The sequence below is a fragment of the Elephas maximus genome, chromosome 16 (assembly GCF_024166365.1).
Source record: "Elephas maximus indicus isolate mEleMax1 chromosome 16, mEleMax1 primary haplotype, whole genome shotgun sequence".
Lineage (NCBI taxonomy): Eukaryota > Metazoa > Chordata > Mammalia > Proboscidea > Elephantidae > Elephas > Elephas maximus.
In genome coordinates, this window is record NC_064834.1 from 75078186 (window position 1) to 75099043 (window position 20858).

The window sequence follows — 20858 nt, forward strand, 5'->3', positions numbered from 1 at the left end:
CAGGAAGTGCCCTGATGAAAGGGGAGGAAGGGGCCCTGTGTGCTCCCTGCCAGTGGAGAAATACAGCACTCTGCAAGGAGAAACCCTGGAGATGCAAAGGGAGGCAAAGGTGAAGGCCAGGTTTCGTGGCTAGCACACCATTTGCTCCGCTAAGCCTGGCTGAACTCTCAGGGCTCTAGGGTCTCATGGGCTCACTCCGGCCTCCCTCCCGTCATGACCACTGACGGTCTGCCCAGTGGCCCGCTAGAAAGCACAGATCCCCGTGTACAGACGGAAACCCAAAGACACTGAGGAACAGCTGAAGGAGCGTGAGGTGCATGGGGCTGGATGAGGGCAGGCCTCTTTCCACTAGAACTCTCTACCTAGGAGACGAGGTGTGCACAGGCCACAGCTATTAGGCAGACACCAAGGCTGAGATTTTACCTATGCGGGTAAACAGTTCTGGTGACAGACAGCACTGTGGCTGTCCATCAGCCTTGGGACACCCCTTCTCCTGTCCTTCTAAAGAGTCCTGGAGCCACAACTCTGGAAGCCAGGGGGGGTCACCTGTGTACTTAACACAGGAGCATCAAGAAAAATGGCTGGGAGAAAATGGAAAAAGCCAGCAAGAGGGTGGGCTGCAAGGTTCATGAGAAACTCCGAACACTGGTCTGCCCAGCTAGACCCTCTGCAGCCAGTTTGCTTTGGTGCGTTTGGGAAGACAAACATGAAAATGGCCGCAGCCCTATTTCCGGGATGCTCCTGCTGGTCTGTTATAGGAGGCTTAGCAGCAATGACCCCTTGGTGATGGCTCTGGGGTGGGGTCCTGGTCACAGCCACAGCTGGAAGGCTCTGCGCATACTCCAGCATGCCAGGTCAACCTGTGAACATCAGACCTCCTAGGTGCTGGTGCTCACATGTGGGTGCCAGGTCAGCCTGTGAACAACATCAGACCTCCTAGGTGCTTGTGCTCACATGTGGGTGCCAGGTCAGCCTGTGAACAACATCAGACCTCCTAGGTGCTGGTGCTCACGCATGGCTGCTGTGCAGCCCCGATCCAGCTGCCACTTGCAGGCAGTGGGCTGCTCTGGGGTCTGCAGAAACCTGCCTCCTGCCTTTTCACTCTCAACTTCCTGGTCGAAAGACTGGACAGACAGCTAGGAACCCACCGTTGATACGATCAAAGCCAACCAAGACAGAACAGACAGCTCGTGGGCAAAGCACAGCCAACACGTCGAAACATTCAAAGCATGTAAAATATAACCAGGCACCTAGCACACAAACGCGCGAGGAACACGCTGCAAACACCAAACAGCACTAACGTCACCTCTCCCGAGAGAGCAGAAAGACGGCATCCCGAGCATCCCTGGCCCGCCCTGTCAGGCGCAAGCAGCGGGTCAATCGCAGAACTAAACCAAGATTTATTCCTGCTGCTTGTGCCGTGAATGACCAGCGCGGCCAAATTTAGAGATCACTGCGTCCCGGCTGGGCCAAGAAATGAAGGGTGCCCACCATGTGGTTTGAGTTTTCAGACCTGGGCTAATGTGGTCTGCAGTGCTTTTATTAAATGTAAACATTACCTTCTTGCGGGGAACACGACTCAGGCCTGGCAAGCCCTCCAGTGTGTGCAGGGGGACAGCCAAGGGGGAGACTCTGGAGAATTACCACAGAGGCGCCATCTATTTCCTGCTGGTTCCGACATATCCTGATTTGGCGGCTGGCTGTATGGAGTCTGCCTTCCAGGCGGCATCTGCAGTCTTCCAGGGAGCCCAGGACTCACCCTTGCCCCCGACACACTGCTATTGGGGGCTGGAGCTATGAAGACACACTGATTGTGCAATAAGACACGAGGATGCAAACCACTGCTCTGGGATAGATTATTTGATGAAAAAATGTATTTGCTGGCAGACTTCCGACTCTACAGACGTCCTTGGCACTGGCTCACTGCCATGCAGGAAATAAAACGCAATATCCTTTGGTCTGCCAAACAGTGTTAACAATCACACTCCAAACTACTTAAATAACATCCCTCACCTCACAGCCAAACAACACTGGATGTTTTTGTTAGGAGTGCAAAATAAATAGAAAAGAAAAAGGAAAACAAGGCAGTTTTACAGGTCTTCCTCCAGGCAAACCTTCCCCGAGCAGATAATCTTCCTGTGATTATGACCAAACCCTCTGGTTGCTTAGCAACACATAATTAAGGAATATGTTTTCAGATCTGCTTTGCAAGCCTGGTCATTATCAGATGAAATTACTGGAGCAACAAATGTCATCACCATGCAAATGAGCTGCCTGCAAAGAAAGAATGTTTCACTCATGAGGGAGAAGTCACAGACTCCCAGAAAAATAATCTTTCGTCCTGTCGCACATGGATTTAAAAAATAAGCTAATAAATTGTATGTTCAGACTTTTTAAAAAATCTACATCAAAGACAAAACCAGGATTTATAGAGAGATGGCAGAAAAATCCTGCCAGCTCATCTTTGGAAATAAAAAGTGCGTGGCGGTCAAGTTCGTCAAGACACAATAGACGTTTCGGTCTAACGTGAAGTCATCAATTGCTCCTGCCATTATCCCAACTAAACTCAGCTCCATCTCAGAAGTGATGGCACCACTGCGCTAATATCCCACCCAGAGCTGTGTCGGGGGCGGGGGGGGGGATTCCAAATGGCAGATCCCCACCCATCACCAGCACACAATTTTGGTTATTTGAGGGGGAGGGAGAGAGATCACGAAGGATTTAGTTTTCTAAATTATTATTCTGGGGAGGCTGGGGGGAAAAAAGGATGTTTGTTTGAACAGAAAACAAAATTACATGTTAAGTTTTTAGTAAAGACTCTAGAGCTACAATTAAAAATATGTTGAATTCTAAACATTGTTCAGAGGCTGTGTGCCCAGCAACCTCCCCACAACGTCCAGGGAAACACACGATAAAATGCATTTGGCTCGTGCTTTGAAGAAACCTACCTAGCATCTTATATATTCTTCCCTACAACCATGCAGAATTCCCTACAGTATTTTCCAATGAGAGGCTAAATCTGTTTGGAAACACGGAGTTGTAAGGGATGTCAACCTCTTGCTTTAAGACATAAGTCTGGACATACAAGTTTTTCTATGGTGGTTAATCATGGCCTTTGATACCGAACCCAGATCTCTCTCCCTGAAGGGACACCTACTGTGGGCAACAAAGCACTGCTAATGATACATCCACAGCACGACAACAGGGGCGTTTGATGAAGCAGTCCTGCCTTTTCCAAAGCTACCCAAGGAACGTGAACGAAGACGCTACTCCTCCTGGGCGGAAAGTTTCCGCCTGTGCTGACTGACTTGCGAGTTTTCCCCCAGAAAACACATTTGTGTTTCATTACTGCAAAGGGAAATCCAGAGAGCAACCTCAGCTCACCTCGGCGGGGTCTAATCTTCAGTTCTGAATAAAGGACTGGAAGGAACACTTGCCCCAACCCGGCTGACACGCATACCTTTTTATCACAGGAGAATCGGCATCTATCTGCTTGCCTGGGAGCCGGCTGTGGCGACCTGCCTTCTCTTGTGAGGCGTGTGTGTAGGTGTGTTTGTAGGATGAGGTCTGTGGGTGGGTGTATGGGGTGTGGGGTCTGTTGTGGTATGTTATGTGTTGGGGGGGCACGTGTGTAGGTCCAAGTACGGTCTGTATAGTGTTTTGTGTTTATAACGTGCGTCGAGGTTGTGGAGGATAGGTGTTGTGTGTGTAATATCAACGTGTGCTGTATGTTGGCACGTGCGTGTGTCTGGTCTCTCCAGGCTTAGACAAATTCACACAAATCTGAGGACCACCTTCTCTAGAGCAAAGCTCTCAGACTGTCTACCCTCAAACCTCCATCCCCATAGTGCCCACATGCCCCGCACCAGGAAAGGGGGTGCGTTACTTGGTTCTGGCGCAAGCATGGTGGATACGATGATGGGTGCACCTGTCCGTCGGGCTACCTTCTGGTAGGATGCATGTGGCGTGTGCAGGCGTTGGCTGGCTGGTGGCAGCGTGGGCAGCTCTGTGGGGACACCGGGCTTCTGCAAGAGCTGGGGGCTGCCATGGGGGCTGGGCAGGGGGGACATGGCCACGCTGCGCTCACGCTTCAGCAGCTCCATGGGCACGGCGTAAGCTGTGGAATAGGCCGTCCTGGGGCCTAGGTGAATGGTGCTCGTGGGGCCTGGGTTAGTCAAGGCTACCCCGGCCTGTGGTGGGTACGTGGGCCCCAGCCGTGCCGTCAGGGCACAAGGGGTGGGAGAGCTGTACCCAGAATTGGAGGGAAGATGGGATGCTTGGACAGCCCCCCCAGGGGAAGAGTAGGTAGCTGCCGTCTCCAGGAGGTGATGGGACGGTGCACTCGATGGGCGGCGGGCCAGGTCTCCAATTCGGGATGCCGCCTGCTGGGGCTGCAGGGTCCCGGCTCCCAGCGAGAAGTCACCACGGAGCAGCTCGTTGTGGTGGCTGAAGCTGCTGGAGCGTGCTCGAGGCAGGGGTCCTGCCCGCTCCTGCCTCCACAGCTGCGTCTCAGCTCGGCAGCTGCTGGCCAGGCGGCTCAGGACTCGCGCCTGGCCCAGGTTGGGCGCGACAGCCTTGATGTCCGCGTCCTCCATGGTGGCCAGGACTGCCGGGGAGTCGAAGCCTTGCTGCAGCAAGGTGGCCAGTGTGCCCTCTGCCACACCCTCAGCCCGCAGCAAGGCCAGGAACTCAGGCAGCACATTCCTTTTGCCGCTGGGTGCCTGGAGCGAGGGCAGGTCTGCTTCGTAAGTCTCGTAAGCCACCTTGGGGTGGGTGCTTTCCCGGGAGGGGCCATAGTTCCGATTCAAGGCACTGGGGACTGCACCCAGGCTGCCATTAGAGGCAGTGGCTGTGCTGGGATCCACCACCAGGCATGCCGGGGCTGCCTGCCTGGTGGGAGCAGAATCCCCTGGCCTCTCGCTGACATCGTTGCAGACATGGTTGGCGGGGTAGGCACCTGCCTCTGCCCCATACCTGACATCAGGCAGCTCTGCTCCAAACCTCACGGGAGACGGGTTCCTGCCCTGTGTCCACTGCCCCGGAGCGATCAATTTACCTCCAGGATCCCGATACAGGTGACCCGTGTCCTGCAGGCCTGGGAACCGGCCTGGCACTTGATCCCATGCCACTCTGCTGCCCAGCACCCCATAACTGGACACTGGTCGGCTCACTCCAAGGTCCTTGAAGTAGTGAGGCTCTTTGGGCACCCTAGTCACAATGGAAGGGTCGCCGAAGCAGTCCCGTGGTGGCAGAGAAGCACGGGCAGACATCACCGCCTGCCTGGTGTCGCAAAAGGTGAAATCGGGGACAGAGCCCTTCTGTCCGCTGAGCGTGTTGTAAAAGGCCTCCCGGTACAGGCAGGGCTCCTGGGCCGGAGCGGTGGCCACAGGCACGCTGGCGCTCTGCACTCTGCGGTCTGGCTGCTCATACCACGGTCCCTCTCCTCCTCCGTACGTCAGAAAGCCGCTCCTCCTCGGCTGCCTGGGCTCCTCAGCGTTCTCCCAGGGTCCTTCGTACCACCCGGCAGCGTCCCAGCTCTGAGAACGCCCAATATTTACAGGCCTGCTTGGAGCCAGCATTGGAAGATGATGAGTGAGAGGCGGCAGGAGGAAGCCTTTATCAATCTTCAGTTACATACATCCGGAGCAGGCCTGCTGCATTCTAACCTTCCCGGACAGCAGGACCAGCCAGCTGGGGGTCTCCTATTTCAGAGTATGGGCTAAATTATTAATCTTCTGAAACCTTAGTAGAGAAAACACAGCACGCACGGTAACTTTGCCTTGCTCTGCAATGGCGGCCTAAAAGGTCTTTTCTTTGGGGCTCAGTCTCACAAAGGGGGTGCTGCACGCAAGCCAGGAGGCTCTCCCTCCCTGCCTGGTCTGTGCACATGGACCTCAGTGCTTTCAGCACACAGATTAGGAGCTAAATAAAACCTCTAAAGCTTTTGTTCCATGTGACACCACATTAGGCTGATGAAACCACCTGCCTGCCTGCTCCATCCAGGCCTCCTGATTTGCGACTGGGAAGTATTTTCATACTGTGAGCTCCGGCTTTATCTTCCTCTTGCTCACCAGGTACTTTTAGGATGAGCCCCCTCCCCCAGGAACATGCCTCTCTGACACCCCTGCCTGAGACCGCCCAACAGTGACAGCCGGAAAAGAAAAACAGCCTTGATGTTAATTCCATCCTAACCCACCCTGATGAAACGTTAATCCGCTGCACACAGCAAAGAATAAATGAAATGTGAACGGGCAGGCGGGGTGAGAAGGAAGAGTCTCAGGCAGGGCTCTAGAGCTTGGGATGTCCTCAGAAAGGGGCCAGGTTGGCCTGATGCTCTGCAGATGGTGAATCTGCCCTGACAAAGACTCTATGCTTACAAAGTCAAACGATTAACTTCACCAAGGTCCAAAGGCATTTTTACCACCTTATTATGGTAAAACACAGATCCTTTCATGTGGCCAGGAAAAACAAAACAAAACCAACCTCATGTGTAATCTGGGCTTTATCATTATTAGATGGCAAGAGAGGTCACAGGAAAGGAGGATCACCACTAAACCCTGAAAATCCGGGGGAGGGAGGCTGTTGTATCTGAGATCTGCCTTCCTTTAAATATGTTTGAGAGAAAAGAATACTTCAGCAGACAAGGCCTTGATCTTGCAGGTGAGCTTCCATATTCATATGGGCTAATCTTCTGCCGAGTCCACCAGGGACTTCAGGCACAATAATGCAAAGAACAACAGTTACTTAGATAAACGTCCCAAAATAATAATAAAAAAAAAACAAAATAGAAGCATTCAAATATCTCCTGAAACACATAGAACATTTCAGAGAAGCATCACCACAGCGACCACAAGGTCCTATGAGGAAGAATTTACAACAACAAATCTGGTAATCGGGATGCTACAAAGATACCGTACATTTCAAATACTTTAAAGGGAGATAATAAGTGTATTTGCTGCCACTAAACCCAAGAGTGCCTTGTCTTCTCTCACAATCCAAAATTCATCCAGAATCTTCGACTAAAGAAAAATACCAGTCATTGGGGGAAAAAAAAGGAAAATAAATACTGAAGATTTACTGTGAGGGAGGAAACCGGGTCCAATTTCCAGGAAGTGAAGCTACACGGTAACGAGAACGAGATACAACAGCACCTCCACCCCCACCCCCACCCCGTGTCCCGCCCCCCACATATTAAACGTTGGGGCAAGCTGTTTTTTAACACAGCACTTCTCTCCAGGGAGCTAGGGTTTCCATGACCACTGATCACCTGGGGAAGGATGCAGCCCAGGTGACCCCAACCCATCACCCCACATGGTTCCCCCATTTCTGACCCAAATGTGATAAGGCTTAAGTTATGGGAAAACGCATCAGCAGGCTATGAAGAGAGGCAGAGGGAACATCTCAGGCAGATCAGCAAATCAACCTTTATACCTCTGCACCTGTGGATACACTTGTTTACAAGACACAGGAGAAGGATAAGAAAACGTTACAAAACCCAACAGTGGATGCAAACAGCGGTTACACAGATCATGCCCTGGTGCCCCCTCTTCTAAGCACTGCTCAGGACCAGGCAGGGCTTCCTCCCCGGCTGAGAGGAGAGAGTGGAGAGAGATGGCTTGGGTGACCCTTCCAGGAACAAGGCTCAGGAGGGAGACAGGTTGGTGTGGACAAGAGTGTGGTGGCCCCTGCAGGATACCCTAGGGCCCAAACCAAGAAAAACGCAACCAGGTACTTTCTGGCAGCCCCCAGCCCACATCCGCTTCCAGTCTTGGTGTGCCCAACTCCACAGGTGACACTCTGTTTTCCCGAATTCCCCACTGACCACCTGGGGAAACACCCGCTTGTCAGGTGCTATGAGGGGAACTGACTTTATTTTGTGAGTTTCTGTGAGATTTTCCAAGATGCAAATATATCAGCTATGTCACTTATAAAATTAAATAACCACTTGAGTCTTGGGAAGTTAACACCTAAATAAGAGTTGTCCAACATCTCAAAATGGGTACAGCATGCTTTTTTCAGAGCCTAGATCTCAGCCGGCAGGTAGCATCTGCCCAAGACCGCAGCATTAAGACCATCCTGCCGTATCCCTTTCCTACCTTCTCTCTTTCATTTTAAAAGTAGAAACCACAAAATTGTGTGGCATCAATACTACGCGACCCCACACATGGCACAGACGTTCTCCTTCACATACGTGGGTGGATTTGAGACTGGCTAGGAGAACGTTCTGTGCTGGAGGTTCCTGTCACAGGGAGTGAATTTTGGTGACTCCCCCGGCTCACCAGAATTTATTTCCTCAGCTCAAGTTCTCAAACGGGAAGCAGGACAATACAGAAGAATGCTGACCCGTCAGCCTACCAGGAACCACCGGAGTTCCTCAGACAGAACTGTGAGAAGACATCTCCCCTCCGTGTGGGGGTGTACGCCAGGGACAGAGCAGCAGTGGGCAGACGAGCTTCAGGTGCAGGTGTGGCCCTGTGCCCATTAGAGAGAGGAAGCCTGGGCTCCCTTCCATCATCTTGCAGCCAGTTTTGCTTGGAAGCCACCCCACAGCCTCTACTCTGCAACCCGCCCAATGCTGTGACCGATCTTTTCCTGCGGTAGGTAAGAACACCAGGAACTACGTAGTGGACTCACGCTTTTCCAAGCATTCTGATGGATTTGTTTTTTTAAAACCATATTGCAGTCTTTTAGAAAAGCCTGTGTTACTACAAACCTCGTACTGACTAAAAAAAGTGAGATGGAACCAACTTCTCAAAGAATAATGAGTAACACCGCCTTACCTTTATAATCCTGCAAAAACCTGCACTACAGAAAATTAACTAAGGTAATATAAAGAATTGCATATATTTTTAAAACTTCTGAAAATTAAGGGGAGGGGAAAAAAAGACAACCCAATCTCTTGCAGACCAAACATCTCAAGTGAAAGCTTATCACACAGAAGACCCAGAACGGTGGTGCCGGGTTAGCAACAACACTGCCCCAAAGCCACTTCCAGAACAGCAGGGGAGAGACGCCATGACGGAACAAACCGCGGTCCCCGCCTTCAAGCAGTCCTGGAGCAAATCACCAACAAGCACTTTGGGAGCTTATCTCTATAAATAAATAACCTGGGAAACTTCCTGATGCTGCTCTGGGGGGCTAATCCTCACTTAAAGTCAGGGTCAGGTATATAGCAGTGGGATCCTTGAGTCAAAAGGCTCCTAGTAAGAGCCACTTGGTCTAACTGCCTGTCCCCTGGTGGCTGCCAGCACAGTGCATCAAGATGCCCCCAGGGGTCTGTTTCAAGGGTCCTGGAGGACTGCTTGTTTTCTGGAGGCAGCCTGTCCCACCTCTGGAGCAGTGACTTAGGACTTCCCACAACTGGTCCTCCTCAACCGCCGCCAGACCATACCCGCTGGAGAGTTAAGGCAGAACTCAGTCAGTCATCTGGCACGCCCGAGGCCGCCGTGTCCCTACTCGTCATCGTCTCTCCGGGGACACCACTGAGGTTAGTGGGTTACACACTGCTTTCCGGCAGAGACAGGGCCAAAAATAGCCCCATGACATAACCACTTCCTTTTTCTACACGGGCGCAGACTGGGTTGGGTTTTTGGTTTGTTTCTGTACAAGTAAGTATTCTAGAATCTGTTTAAACACAGAGTTCCGCCTTTTAAGAAAAGGTCTTTCCTTCTGCCCCTCCTCCCTCAATACGCTCTACATCAACCTTTCTCAGCTAACCTAACTCAGACAGGGGAAGACCCAACACTCTACTGTAAACCAGCACATAGGACGTCTGCAAGGGGTCGCCTTTGTCTAAATTACACAAGTACACGGAGAAAATTAGCAGAATTACCCAGACATCACTTTCAGTCTTCAGAGGAATGACGCAGCACCGGGCCCTCTTGGACTCATGCCGTGGGCTTTAACCAGCTTTGAGCGAGGCTCCAGAGCGTCCACGCCCCGTGAGGAAGTACTGTCGGCGGCTGCCCTGCCACCAAACCAACTTTCAAGATTAGCTGCAAGCACTAAGCAGTCCCAGCCCTCTTGCAACTTGATATTCAGCCATTTCAAGTGGAAACAAAGGCTCATGCCATGCTCATGATATAATTTGCTAATTACACTATAAAACTTTTAACTGAGAATCTCGCAAGAATGATGTTGTCTGCACACCGGGTTATTGGGTGGAACACCCGTGGGTCTTTCATAGCGCACTTTAATGCACTGTGAAGCAGGAAACGTATGTTGGGATGGATCCAAGGGCCACTGGGGGACCTGGGCAAGCTGTGGGCATTTGAGTCTCAGGCCTCCCTGTTTTAACACTGGGACAAAATCTATCTTGGAAGGTTGTTCTGGGGATTAAAAGAGAGTAAATATGCAGGAGAACTGAATACCGCCTTCTAAAACCTTCATTAAGGACTCTTCCCCTAAAATCTAAGTGTCACAGGTATGCGGGCTCCAACTCACCTCCACACTGCCACTCACTGCAACATTTTAGGTCTCCTCATCTGTGCTGGGCTCAGACATATTGCAGAACTTCACTCCTCTCACCTATGTTTGCAATGCTCTAATTGTCCCCGTCCATTGGGGTCTAGCTTAAAGAACTCTCCTTGACAAAACCTCCCCAACTGCCCCCCCCATCACCTCATCCCTAGTTCAAAGAAAGCTGCCACCTACCGGGATGAGAGCAGAACATAATAATCCAGTATACACCCAAATATATTGGAAACCCTGGTGGTGTAGTGGTTAAGAGCAACACCTGCTAATCAAAAAGCCGGCAGTTCAAATCCACCAGGCAGTCCTTGGAAACTCTATGGGCCAATTCTACTCTGTCCTATAGGGTCGCTATGAGTCGGAATCGACTCGATGGTAGTGGGTTTTTGTTTTGTTTTGTTTTATACACCCAAAAGAAGTTTAAAGCAGGAACGCAAACAGAAACCTGTACACCAGCGTTCACTGCCGCACTACTCACAATTGCCAAGAGATAGAAGCAACTGACACACCCATCAACAAAGGAATGGATAAACAAAATGTGGTATATATGTACAACAAAACATTACTCAGCCATAAGAGAAATGAAGTTCTCAAACATGCTACAACACGGATGAACCTTGAGAACATTACACTGAGTGAAAGGAGACCTCTCTGGAGACAAGGGAGCAGGCCAGGTGCCTGAGCTCTACTACAAAAGTCCGTCGATGATCAGGACTCAGGGGATAATGGTTTGGTAAACTGAGTATAAATCACTCAGAAACTGGGGTCTCAGTTGCTGCCTAACACTCGTAGGTGCAGAGACAGGAAAGAGAGAAAGAAGGTAGCAGTAACGCGTGTCCTGAGGTTTTGGTTTCATGGACATCCCAAATACTTGTAAATTGCATTGGGCTGTGTGAGCACATTCTCCAGTTTTGTGTGGGCCTCTCACTGTGAGCAGGATTGGTGTTGCTAAGCCAGGATTACTCTGCAGCCCTTGGACCAATCTAATGGAGTGTTTGCCTATGTGCATTGGGACCCTGGCTCTTAGGAGGCTTTTATTAAGCTTGAAAGCAGAACACGCTTCCCTCAAAGGCGCAGCAACCCAGAGTAAACGCACCAAGGAGAAAAGCATTCTGGGAAGGCAAAGCAGGAGGCTCCACTTGAGAACACAGTGGGGTGATGCCAACCATGGCAGAGGCCGAGTGCCAACAGCCAGTGCGTAAGCGCATGGTCCACTGTGGTGGGGAAAAGCACTGGGAGAACCAGCCCCAGAACAAACCAGGAGGCGTGGATGAGCCTCCCAAAACCTAACCACTGACTCTAAGCACGCCACATACCACAACCTCCAAGGCCGAGGCCAAGCAGCCTCGACACACTGAGCGTAGAAACATGGTGAGTTAGAGGAAATCTGCCGACTTCAAAAAGGGCTCACTGGCAAATCGAGAAGTGTAAAGAACAGCTTAATTCTGCATTTTACAAAACAATAATAGATAATTAAAAACAAACAAAAAAACCCCGTTTAATCTGATCCTCATTTGCAGAGAGTGAGGGCCAACTGGGTGTGGGTAATTACAGGAATCCAATCCCTAGATGCCTGGGGGACGATCAGGGTGGCACCCCCAGGGGAGGGACAACTGCTTCAAATTTATCTCAAAACCAAGAACAGATGAGGGGAAATACAAGATTTTATCCCTTTTAAATAACTTCATTTCTGTCTATGAAGATTAAACCTGACCATTTTACCTACCTTTACGTGAGCATAATATCGTTTTGGAGCACCCTGGCAGCCAGCACAAGGAGCCCTAGTGGCACAGTGGTCAAGAGCTATGGTGAGCTACGGCTCCCACCCAAAAGGACGGCAGTTTGGATCCACCAGCTGCTCCTTAGAAACCTTACGGGGCAGTTCTACTCTGTCCTATAGGGTCGCTGTGAGTCGGAATCGACTGGACAGCAACGGGTTTTTTTTTTTTTTTTTTTTTTGGTGGGGCGGGGGTGGGGAGGAAGGCAGGGCAAACAGTTTATCTACTAAGCTGAAAGGCTGGTAGTTGGAACCCACCCACAGGCTCCTTGGAACACATGTCCCTGGTGATCTGCTCTAGAAAGGTCACAGACTTGAAAACCCTATGGAGCAGTTCTACCCTGCACACACGGCGGGGACCGCCGGGGGAGTCGCCGTGAGTTAGAATTGACTCAACAGCAACCAGCAACAGTTGTTTTAGTACATTCATCTTTACTGTGGAGTTTTAAGTCCGGTCTACTTGACTATTGTGTATTTACATAGCTAATGTAATTACAGCTAATCACATAATTACTGGAAATGTACATAATTGCCTAATCCCAACATATAATTACGATGTATAGCAACATCATAAATCCCATTTTTAAAATATACAGTTTAGGCTAAAGATATTTACTGGATGGGTTTGTGGACCATCTTATAGACAGCCAGCACCAACACTTACTTTACAAAGTGCTCAAAGGGCAAAACAACCAGTGGTTTTATAATGCGTTTACTAAAAAATGACAGGTAAAACAAAGGAAAACAACTTCCAGATGATCCCGGCCCAACTCTGTGGACTAGGCTTTCCCTTCTGGGTAAAGGGAAGGTGGATTTTCCCTTCCTAGGGTTACTATGAGTTGGAATCGACTCGATGGCACTGGATTTGGTTTTTGGTAGGCTTGAATGGACACACACCAGGCAGCAGAGCGCCAAAGGGAGCAGCCCTGCTACAGGCCAGCAGGGAGCCCCCGGCTGGCCCCAGCTACTTTAGGCAGGCACCTCTGTCAACCTGGATGCCCACAGAGGTTCTCTTTGCTTCTTCTGACATTCTGGGAACTGTAACCAACTTTCTTGGGGGGACCGTTCCAATAGCAAGCACCACTGACTCAGAAAACCGGAACACTTTACATCAAAGGAAGCCGTGGGGGAAGCCATTTTCTTCCTCATCTCTGCAGCATTTCCTCTGAGTTTTCTTGTCCTCTGTGAGGAAGTCGACACGGAAGGCGATTCCTAGAATTTACAACTGTTTAACACGCACAGCTGGTCAGAGTCCCTGCTGGATCTCTTCTGTTCCCACATCCATCCAACCAGCCCACCTCAGTCACCTCCCTTCTATTCTGTCCTCAGGAGAGCACAGCAGAGGTAAGGAACGGTTAATCCAATTACTTATCTAAATGGAGGTTCACATCATTCCCTTTTTGCAGAGGAATGGAGAAGTACTCTCTCGAGTTATGTGATAAAGGCAACTTATCACAGCTGAGCTGATACAGTCCTCAGCACCATTTTTCCATGTGTCCAAGACCTTCAAACAAAATGAAGTAAAATGAAATATCTACTTTTTCCAAATTGCATTTTCAATAGCCACAGAAAAGGATAGTGTTTAGTGATTTATTCTACCATAACCTACAATAAGGTGTTCTCACAGAAATTCATCAGCAAAGCCATAGTGGCGTATTACAGCTGGACAAACCCAGGGCTCTGGAGAATGTTTTTCTGGGTTACTTTTGCAGAGCTGAATTATTTTAATCCCTCCCTCAACCGTGACCAACAAATATTTCAGGCAAATCAAACTAGGTCTGGTACGATGTGGTAAGGCATTAAATCCCTGACTACGGTAAAATTCGCAAATGCAATACTCCAATTATGTCAGTATGCTCAACTGGGCAGAGCCAAGACCTAAATTATACTTCAAAACTGCTAGCAGAGTCTGCAATCTGGCTCTGGCCAATCTGTTTCTGACCGTGTGCCATAACCATTCTTACACAACAGCACTCTAGGGTTGTTGGCTATCAGGCATCAAGAAAAGCAGAGAACAAATTATAAATCTCAAAATTAGAAGAAGTGTTAACAGAATGAAAAAAAAAATTAAAATCTGGCTTTTATGGCAGCTTCAGAAACCATGATTCCAACCAATTTGGATGGCATCCCAAAGACTTCGGCATCAGCTAAAATCTTGGGGCTAAGCTGAACCCCTGTGAAGCCCCACACCAGGCGCTAGTATACAATGCAATCTACCTCCACCTTCCCTTGGCTTTGACTTCTAGGCTGTGGGCCACAAAGGGGCAGAGCCCTGGGGTCCAGGCAAGGAATACGTATGGAAGGCTTCAAGGAGGCAAAAGCTAAACTAAACTTGGTGGGGCCTTGGAAAGCAAGTGGGGGATCTGGGGAGCACACCTCTATAAGGACGGTGCTCAGTTTCAGCCACTGGCTGAAATGGAGCAAAGGAGCTCTTGCGAGAGGAGAAGGTCAGAGAAGACAGTGGGACATGGCCCGGGTGCCCCCAGCCAGGGGTGTGCCCTGGAGGTTGTGTAGCAAGTAGGTGGGTGGGATGAATCTGAAGGAGTTAGTATTCCCAGAGACCAAAATCAGGAAGACAAAGCTTCTCCAAGCCCAAATGTGGATGGAGGGGGCTGTTATGGAGCAGAGCAGCTGTACACTTTTAATCCTAAAGGCAAACACACTAGGGAACCAGAAAGTACCTGGGGTAGGATGTGGGTGGTGGGGAAAGGAGAACAGGTTAATGGACTCTCTGGCCATCCAAGTGGAACAGTGTGCAAAGGAGGTCAGGTTAGGATGCAGACAGGAGTCCTTCAAGTAGGAGAAACCACCAAACCCATTACGAAGTGAGTCTGACAAAAAGGGCAAGTGAAATATGGCAGACTACCTCACTTCCTGGGCACAAATCATGGACTGCTCTGTTCCTCATTGGTAAGCCCTGTAAAATGGGGTACCCACCTGTCTTGACCGATACAAGGTGCTATGGACAAAATCAGCTTGTACATGCCAGAAGCTAACACCACCCTACACACAAGCAGCATCTGGGACACCTGTCATTACTGAGAGGGAAGCCAAATCCATGTTCAAGATCAGGGAGTACTAGCTACAGCTTAACTATGGCGTGTCTATCCCCGATAGCGGCTGCTGAGAAATTAAACAAACAAAAAACCCAAAATGGCAGCAGTCTTGGGAACTCTGTGCACAGATAACGGTGATACTGAAATTTCTGTGATGAAAAATTGGCTTCAAAATCTCTATTACAGGTAAAGAGATGCGTGGGAGGAATGGCAAACCCTGATGGAAGGACAGAGTTTGAAAGTATTGTCAACAGTCTTGCCCTAACTGACAAAATCTCCTTCCGAGGGTACAAAGTTGATTTATATGGCTATGGAAGTACAAACAGGAAAAAAGACCAGCTCTTCCATCCTATTCTCAGCTCTGATTCGGTATCTTCGCAGCAGCTGGGTAGAGGGAAGGGGTGGAATCAGCCCTGGAGGCATCTGAGACACCAACCTTGGACAGTTAGCACCCGCTAAGGCTCTTGGGCAGCAGGACCCAGCACCCTCAATGAAGCCTCTTGGTATTAGAGGTCAGGAGAGGTTCTTAAATCCCATTTAATCAGATGAATCTGGAATGTGGGGCATCCTACAACAAAGAGGCTTTGTTTTGGCCATGGAGGCTAAAGAGATATGGCAGCCAAATGCAATGTGAGGCCCTTGGTTGGTTTCTGCATAAGCCAAGAGACACAAAACCAAGAGCTAACAACAGAGACGTGGGGAAGTGTGAGTATGAAGTCTATGTTAGGTAATATCGTAAAAAAACCCAACACCAGGGTTTCCAGATGATATCGTAGTGATGTTAAATTCTTGGGGGGGATTATGATATTACAGATAGCAGGACAATGTCCTAGTGGGAGATACATGCCATAAATACTTAAGATTAAATTGCAGCTCCAACTTTCTTTCAGATGGTTTTGGGGGAAAAAATCCATCCACCCATCCATACAACACACACACACACACACACACACACAGGTATAAATGTATACCTATATCTGTAAAACGAAAGAAAAAGTAACAGATGTTATCAACTGGTAAACGTACTTGAAGGGAATATGGCTGCTCACTGTAGTATTCTTTCAACTTTGATATAGTTTTCAAACCTTCTTAAACTCCTGCAGCACACGAGCCAGAAGCACCTCTGAAGGGCGTCCCTGCACAATAGCAGACTGTGTGCATCTCTGATGCCCCCATGGCATCTGGCTACAGCCACACCTCCTTAAAGGACAAACAATTCCATACAGGCAGGTGTGGGGAGGGCACATGGGGCATGGATCCCTGTCCATGAACTGGCTGGCCAGCGCTGTCTGAACACAGGGTGAAGTAAGGAGGGGGCCACCCGGCTCACCTGTGACCTGCCACCTCCCAGCTGCCCCTGCAGCCCAGTTCATCAGCAACCACCCTGAGCAAGCCCAGGCCTGCAGACTGGCGAGGCGCACTTAACCCAAAAGACAAAGCCTGCACTCTGGGTTTCTTATGGCTCCCTCATTAGGAAAGGATGGTGCTTAATCAACATTTCAGAGTTTTGCCCCCAGGTTTCCATTAGATTTTAATTGTGTTTATTTTTCCTTTCATGAATAAAACACTTCCAGACATTTCCAAAGATACCAGGGATGTTATCTATACACATCACAAGGGACCATGCTGGGCTCTTCAGGAAGGTCTTGGAAGTCATTGTTGTAAATATCCTAATTTGAAACAGATAAAGCCTGGAGACTTCAGGAAGTGAAAAAAAGATGGTCCTAATAGTGTCGTTCACATGCAGAACAATGTTAGGGGTGTGGAAGAAATGGATGCTGAGTTGCTTCCCTGACTTTCCTTCTACCCCCCACCCCCAACTGCCCCCATATTCTGGAAGTCAGTGTGGTCCTCGGTGAAGGTCAGGTCTGCTGACCACAGTACCAAGGGCGCCTGGCAGCAGGGGTGTGATGTAAAAGGTGCTAGAGGGAGGTTGGAGGGCTGGCCTGGGAGGGCCAGTGGAGGGTGCAGTGCAGCCCCCAGTGAGGGGCTTGGTGTCCATGGTGTGGTCTGCTCTGACACAGCAGGTGAGCAGGTCTGGTGAGCAAGACCTCGCCTCTGTCATTAAAAACCACCAAACGCGCTGGCTCTTACCTTCGCAAATTCTGTCCAATCGCTGTCGCTTGACTTTGTGCTTATCCACAAGGGCCATTCTTTAGCGAACTTCGCAATTCTCTGACTCAAAAGGCAAAACCGGCAAGAACTTAGGGGACCTCGCAGGAGTCTGCGTGCATTACGCCACTATGAACCCTGAAATGAGGAGAAAAGAATCCTTACTCTCTGGTGACCCTCGGGGCACGGGACAAGGCATCATTCGGGACTCTACGGCTGCTCGTTCTCTACGAGGGCACCTGCCACCCAGAGTGTGGAGATGATGCCCCTCCCTCAAACACTGATCGCAGGCGGCTGCTACAAGTTCGTTTCAGCCTTCTCCTGCCTTCTACCTCAGGGAAGAAGACACATGAAAACACGGAAGACCACGGTCCGTTACTTCTGAAAGCCAGAAACAGCAGCATGGGTTGTAAAAACTGACTAGTGACCAACGTGGATGGTAACAATTTATACTCCAAGGTCAGGGGCATTTGGTGGGCCCCTTACTCCTGTGCACCGACAGAGGTGCTGTCGACAGTGGGGCACAACTCACAGACCAGACTGGAGAACCTGGGGGGCAGGGAGGTTCACTGAGGGACCCACACTGCGATGTGCCACCCAGCCATGCCACACTGGAGGTTCCTCAAGGCCTCCCGGGGTCAGGGGTGAAAACCACCACACAGCACAGCACAAGCCCCAGTCCCTCGGCCCCTTAGCCCTACTCTGACAGCAGAATAAGGGAGCTGGAAGCCACAGTACCTCCTAACCAAGGTTTGCCCAGTGCCACCTCCTACCACCTCCCTTGCATCTGGGGGAGCTGCTGATGGCACTGGCAATGGTGGTGGCCCAGGAGGGCTGGCCCCAACACTGGGCTCTGGCTTCCTGGACTGGAAGGAGGATGCTGGTTTAGACTGAGAAGTGGAAAGCGTGCCCTGTGCCTCTCCACGCATCTCCATGGTGTTGCAGGCAGAGGCGAAGCAGAGGGAGAAGGCAAGAAACGGTCTCCCCATTTGAGTTGGGGCATATGGGAATCTAAAGAGGAGACCCCGAAGGCTGCTTGAGGGATAGGGAGCTGCTGCCAATGAGGGGGTCAGGGGCTGTGGTTCCGGAAGGTCTTCCCCATAGTTTCCTGCTCATCAATGTACCAGGTGAGGCCACAAATCAACTGCTTACCCTCACGGTCCTGGTTTTTGACCCACTGCTTTGGGAATTACATTTCTCAATTAAAACCGAACTTCAAGAATTCAAGCTAGGATTTACAAGATGGAGTTTCCATTCCATAGTTTCCCAGTTTTATTTATTTTTAATTCAACCAAACCAGCCTCATAATTTTAAAAGCAAACAAACAAACAAAAAAAAAACACGGTTCTCCATTACTGAGCAAATGAGAAGATGAAGACAAAAGCAAGGCTCAGCGGTTAAGGATGCCCACCTCCTGGTGACGAATGGCATCTAAGGATGTTAATTATACCGGGAGTTACTTCATCAGAGGCCACACTGCAGGTCTGAGTCCCTATTACTGAAAGGTAGGAAACTTCCTGGTAGTTAATGGCTAATTTCCCAGCAACGAGGCTGAAAAAGCACCCCAAAGATTTATGGCAATAATTATATGACTTTTTAAGAAGAGCTAGGAAAAGCACAATTTCCAGTCCCATAAATAATTAATATAACATCCAAGAAACAACAAACTTTTTCCAATATTGGGAAGTTCCCTAAAACCTGGAATTACCATATCTGCTTAGTGAGGACATAGAGGTTGCCCTAAAACAAGTCACAACTCAGCGTATCCAAGCGGATGGGGATGGAGTGAATACACTTCTTAACCCTGCCTTAGTTTCTTTTGGCTGCCTTAATAGAAATACCACAAATCAATGGCTTTACAGAATAGAAATTTATTTTCTCACAGTTTTGGGAAGTAAAAGGTCCAAACCAGGGTGTCAGCCCTGTCAATTCCTTCTATAGTCCTCTTTCCTAGTTCCTGGTGACTGCCAGCAATTGGCATTTCTCGGCATCTGTCCTCTTCCAGGGTGCTTCTCTGTGTCCAGTCTGCTCTTTTTATAACTCAGAAGTGATTAGGTTTAGGGACACCCCCCCCCCCACCATGGTACGATGTCATTAATACAACAGAAAGTATTCTACTAACCTAAAGGCTGGTGATCTGAACCCACCCAGAGGCAACTTGGAAAAAAGACCTAGAGATCTAATTAGATCACAGGCAATGAAAACCCTATGGGGTGCAGTTCAACTCTGAAACGCATGGGGTTGCCTTGAATTAGAATTCCACGAGGTACAGGGCTTAGGATTCAGCATATCCTTTTGGGAGACACAATCCAATTCACAGTAAGGTCTCATTTTGCTTTATCTAGGCTTTCCTCAAAGGCAGCCATTCATGTGGATGGTCTCTACTCTGGCGAACTTGAGATAAGAGTAATAAGCAGAAGAGGGGGACAAGACCTTGGGACCAGAGACACCATCCGCAAGGCTAGCCTGACTGCTCTGGGCCACCAATTTTTTGTTTGCTGAGTTTCTGAACTCTGGTTCCCAGCCCTCGATTCACACCCCTCTTTTTGAAGCTGCCATGAAAACACAACTCCACAGTGACCCGCCTCCTCCACAGGGCGAGAGAGAATGACTTAGTTAACATTTGTGAAGTGCCTGAGAGATGATATCATCTGAGGCAAGGCATCTCACACCCCCTCCTCCAATTCCCCAAGTGAGGCCTAATCATTCTTTTTGCTTTCCTTTGAATTTTAATTTGTATAATTAGATGGCTTCCTGAAAAATTGATAAGTAGAATCTCGATCATGCAATCAAAGGCAAGATCCGCCATCAGCTTACACAAATTGTCTGCGTCCCATTAGAAAAAAGAAGCCGCCCTCTGTCATTCCTGACTTCCAGTGGCTGGCTTTTTCGGGGAGGTGGGGGCACCTCAGTGACTAGCTCTTCCCATGGGGTCCTCCCTGCAGGCTCCCCCACACTGGTGGAAAATTCAGGTCCCTGAGGCCACCAAGGCTGCAGAAGCCCTGGAGGCCTGGCGTGGGTGGGCTCTAAGGCAACCAATGACCCATGCAGCCTCGATCTGCCCCACCCCCAAACTATTTCTTTGGAAACAAGAATGTGTGAAATGTGACATTTTCCTCCTTTGCCTCCCAAGATACGTTACCTGGGAGAACTCGAGGAACATAAAACCTCTTCCAGGTGAGAGACAGGTACTCCTCAACCGCACAGGCGACTCGGCTGGTGTCTACACTGATGACGCCAGCTCCCAGCCATCCCCACTGACCCCACAGCCTCCTGTGAGGAAAACCAATGCAGGCGGGGGGGGGGGGGGGGGGCTTCTGCAATCCCAGTCTTTATGTTATCCCAGTCTCCACTCATAAACCAAGACCTTTCCTGCCACTGAACTGATCACCGCTGTAACCTCCTGAGTGTTCCTGGGGAGTGCAAATGGTTGTGTGCTTGAC

The 20858-nt window shown here is 49.7% G+C and overlaps 2 protein-coding genes across 11 annotated transcripts in view; both read right to left on the reverse strand.

The window, feature by feature from the left end:
* FAM53B (family with sequence similarity 53 member B) overlaps window positions 1–20858 on the reverse strand; it is a 533156-nt gene that overhangs the window by 347840 nt on the left and 164458 nt on the right. The gene's annotated exons all lie outside the window — the stretch shown is intronic.
* CTBP2 (C-terminal binding protein 2) overlaps window positions 1–20858 on the reverse strand; it is a 165057-nt gene that overhangs the window by 27704 nt on the left and 116495 nt on the right. For 8 of the 10 annotated variants that reach the window (XM_049854791.1, XM_049854788.1, XM_049854783.1 and 5 more), the window contains one exon: window positions 17398–17553. Coding sequence is in view for 9 of the 10 variants with exons in the window: in XM_049854788.1 (XP_049710745.1) it covers window positions 17398–17455 (58 nt within the window). In the remaining variant the exon portion in view is untranslated. Of the gene's footprint in view, window positions 1–3886; window positions 7153–17397; window positions 17554–20557; window positions 20701–20858 lie in introns of those variants that run through there. The other 2 variants (XM_049854790.1, XM_049854792.1) reach the window with 2 other exon arrangements.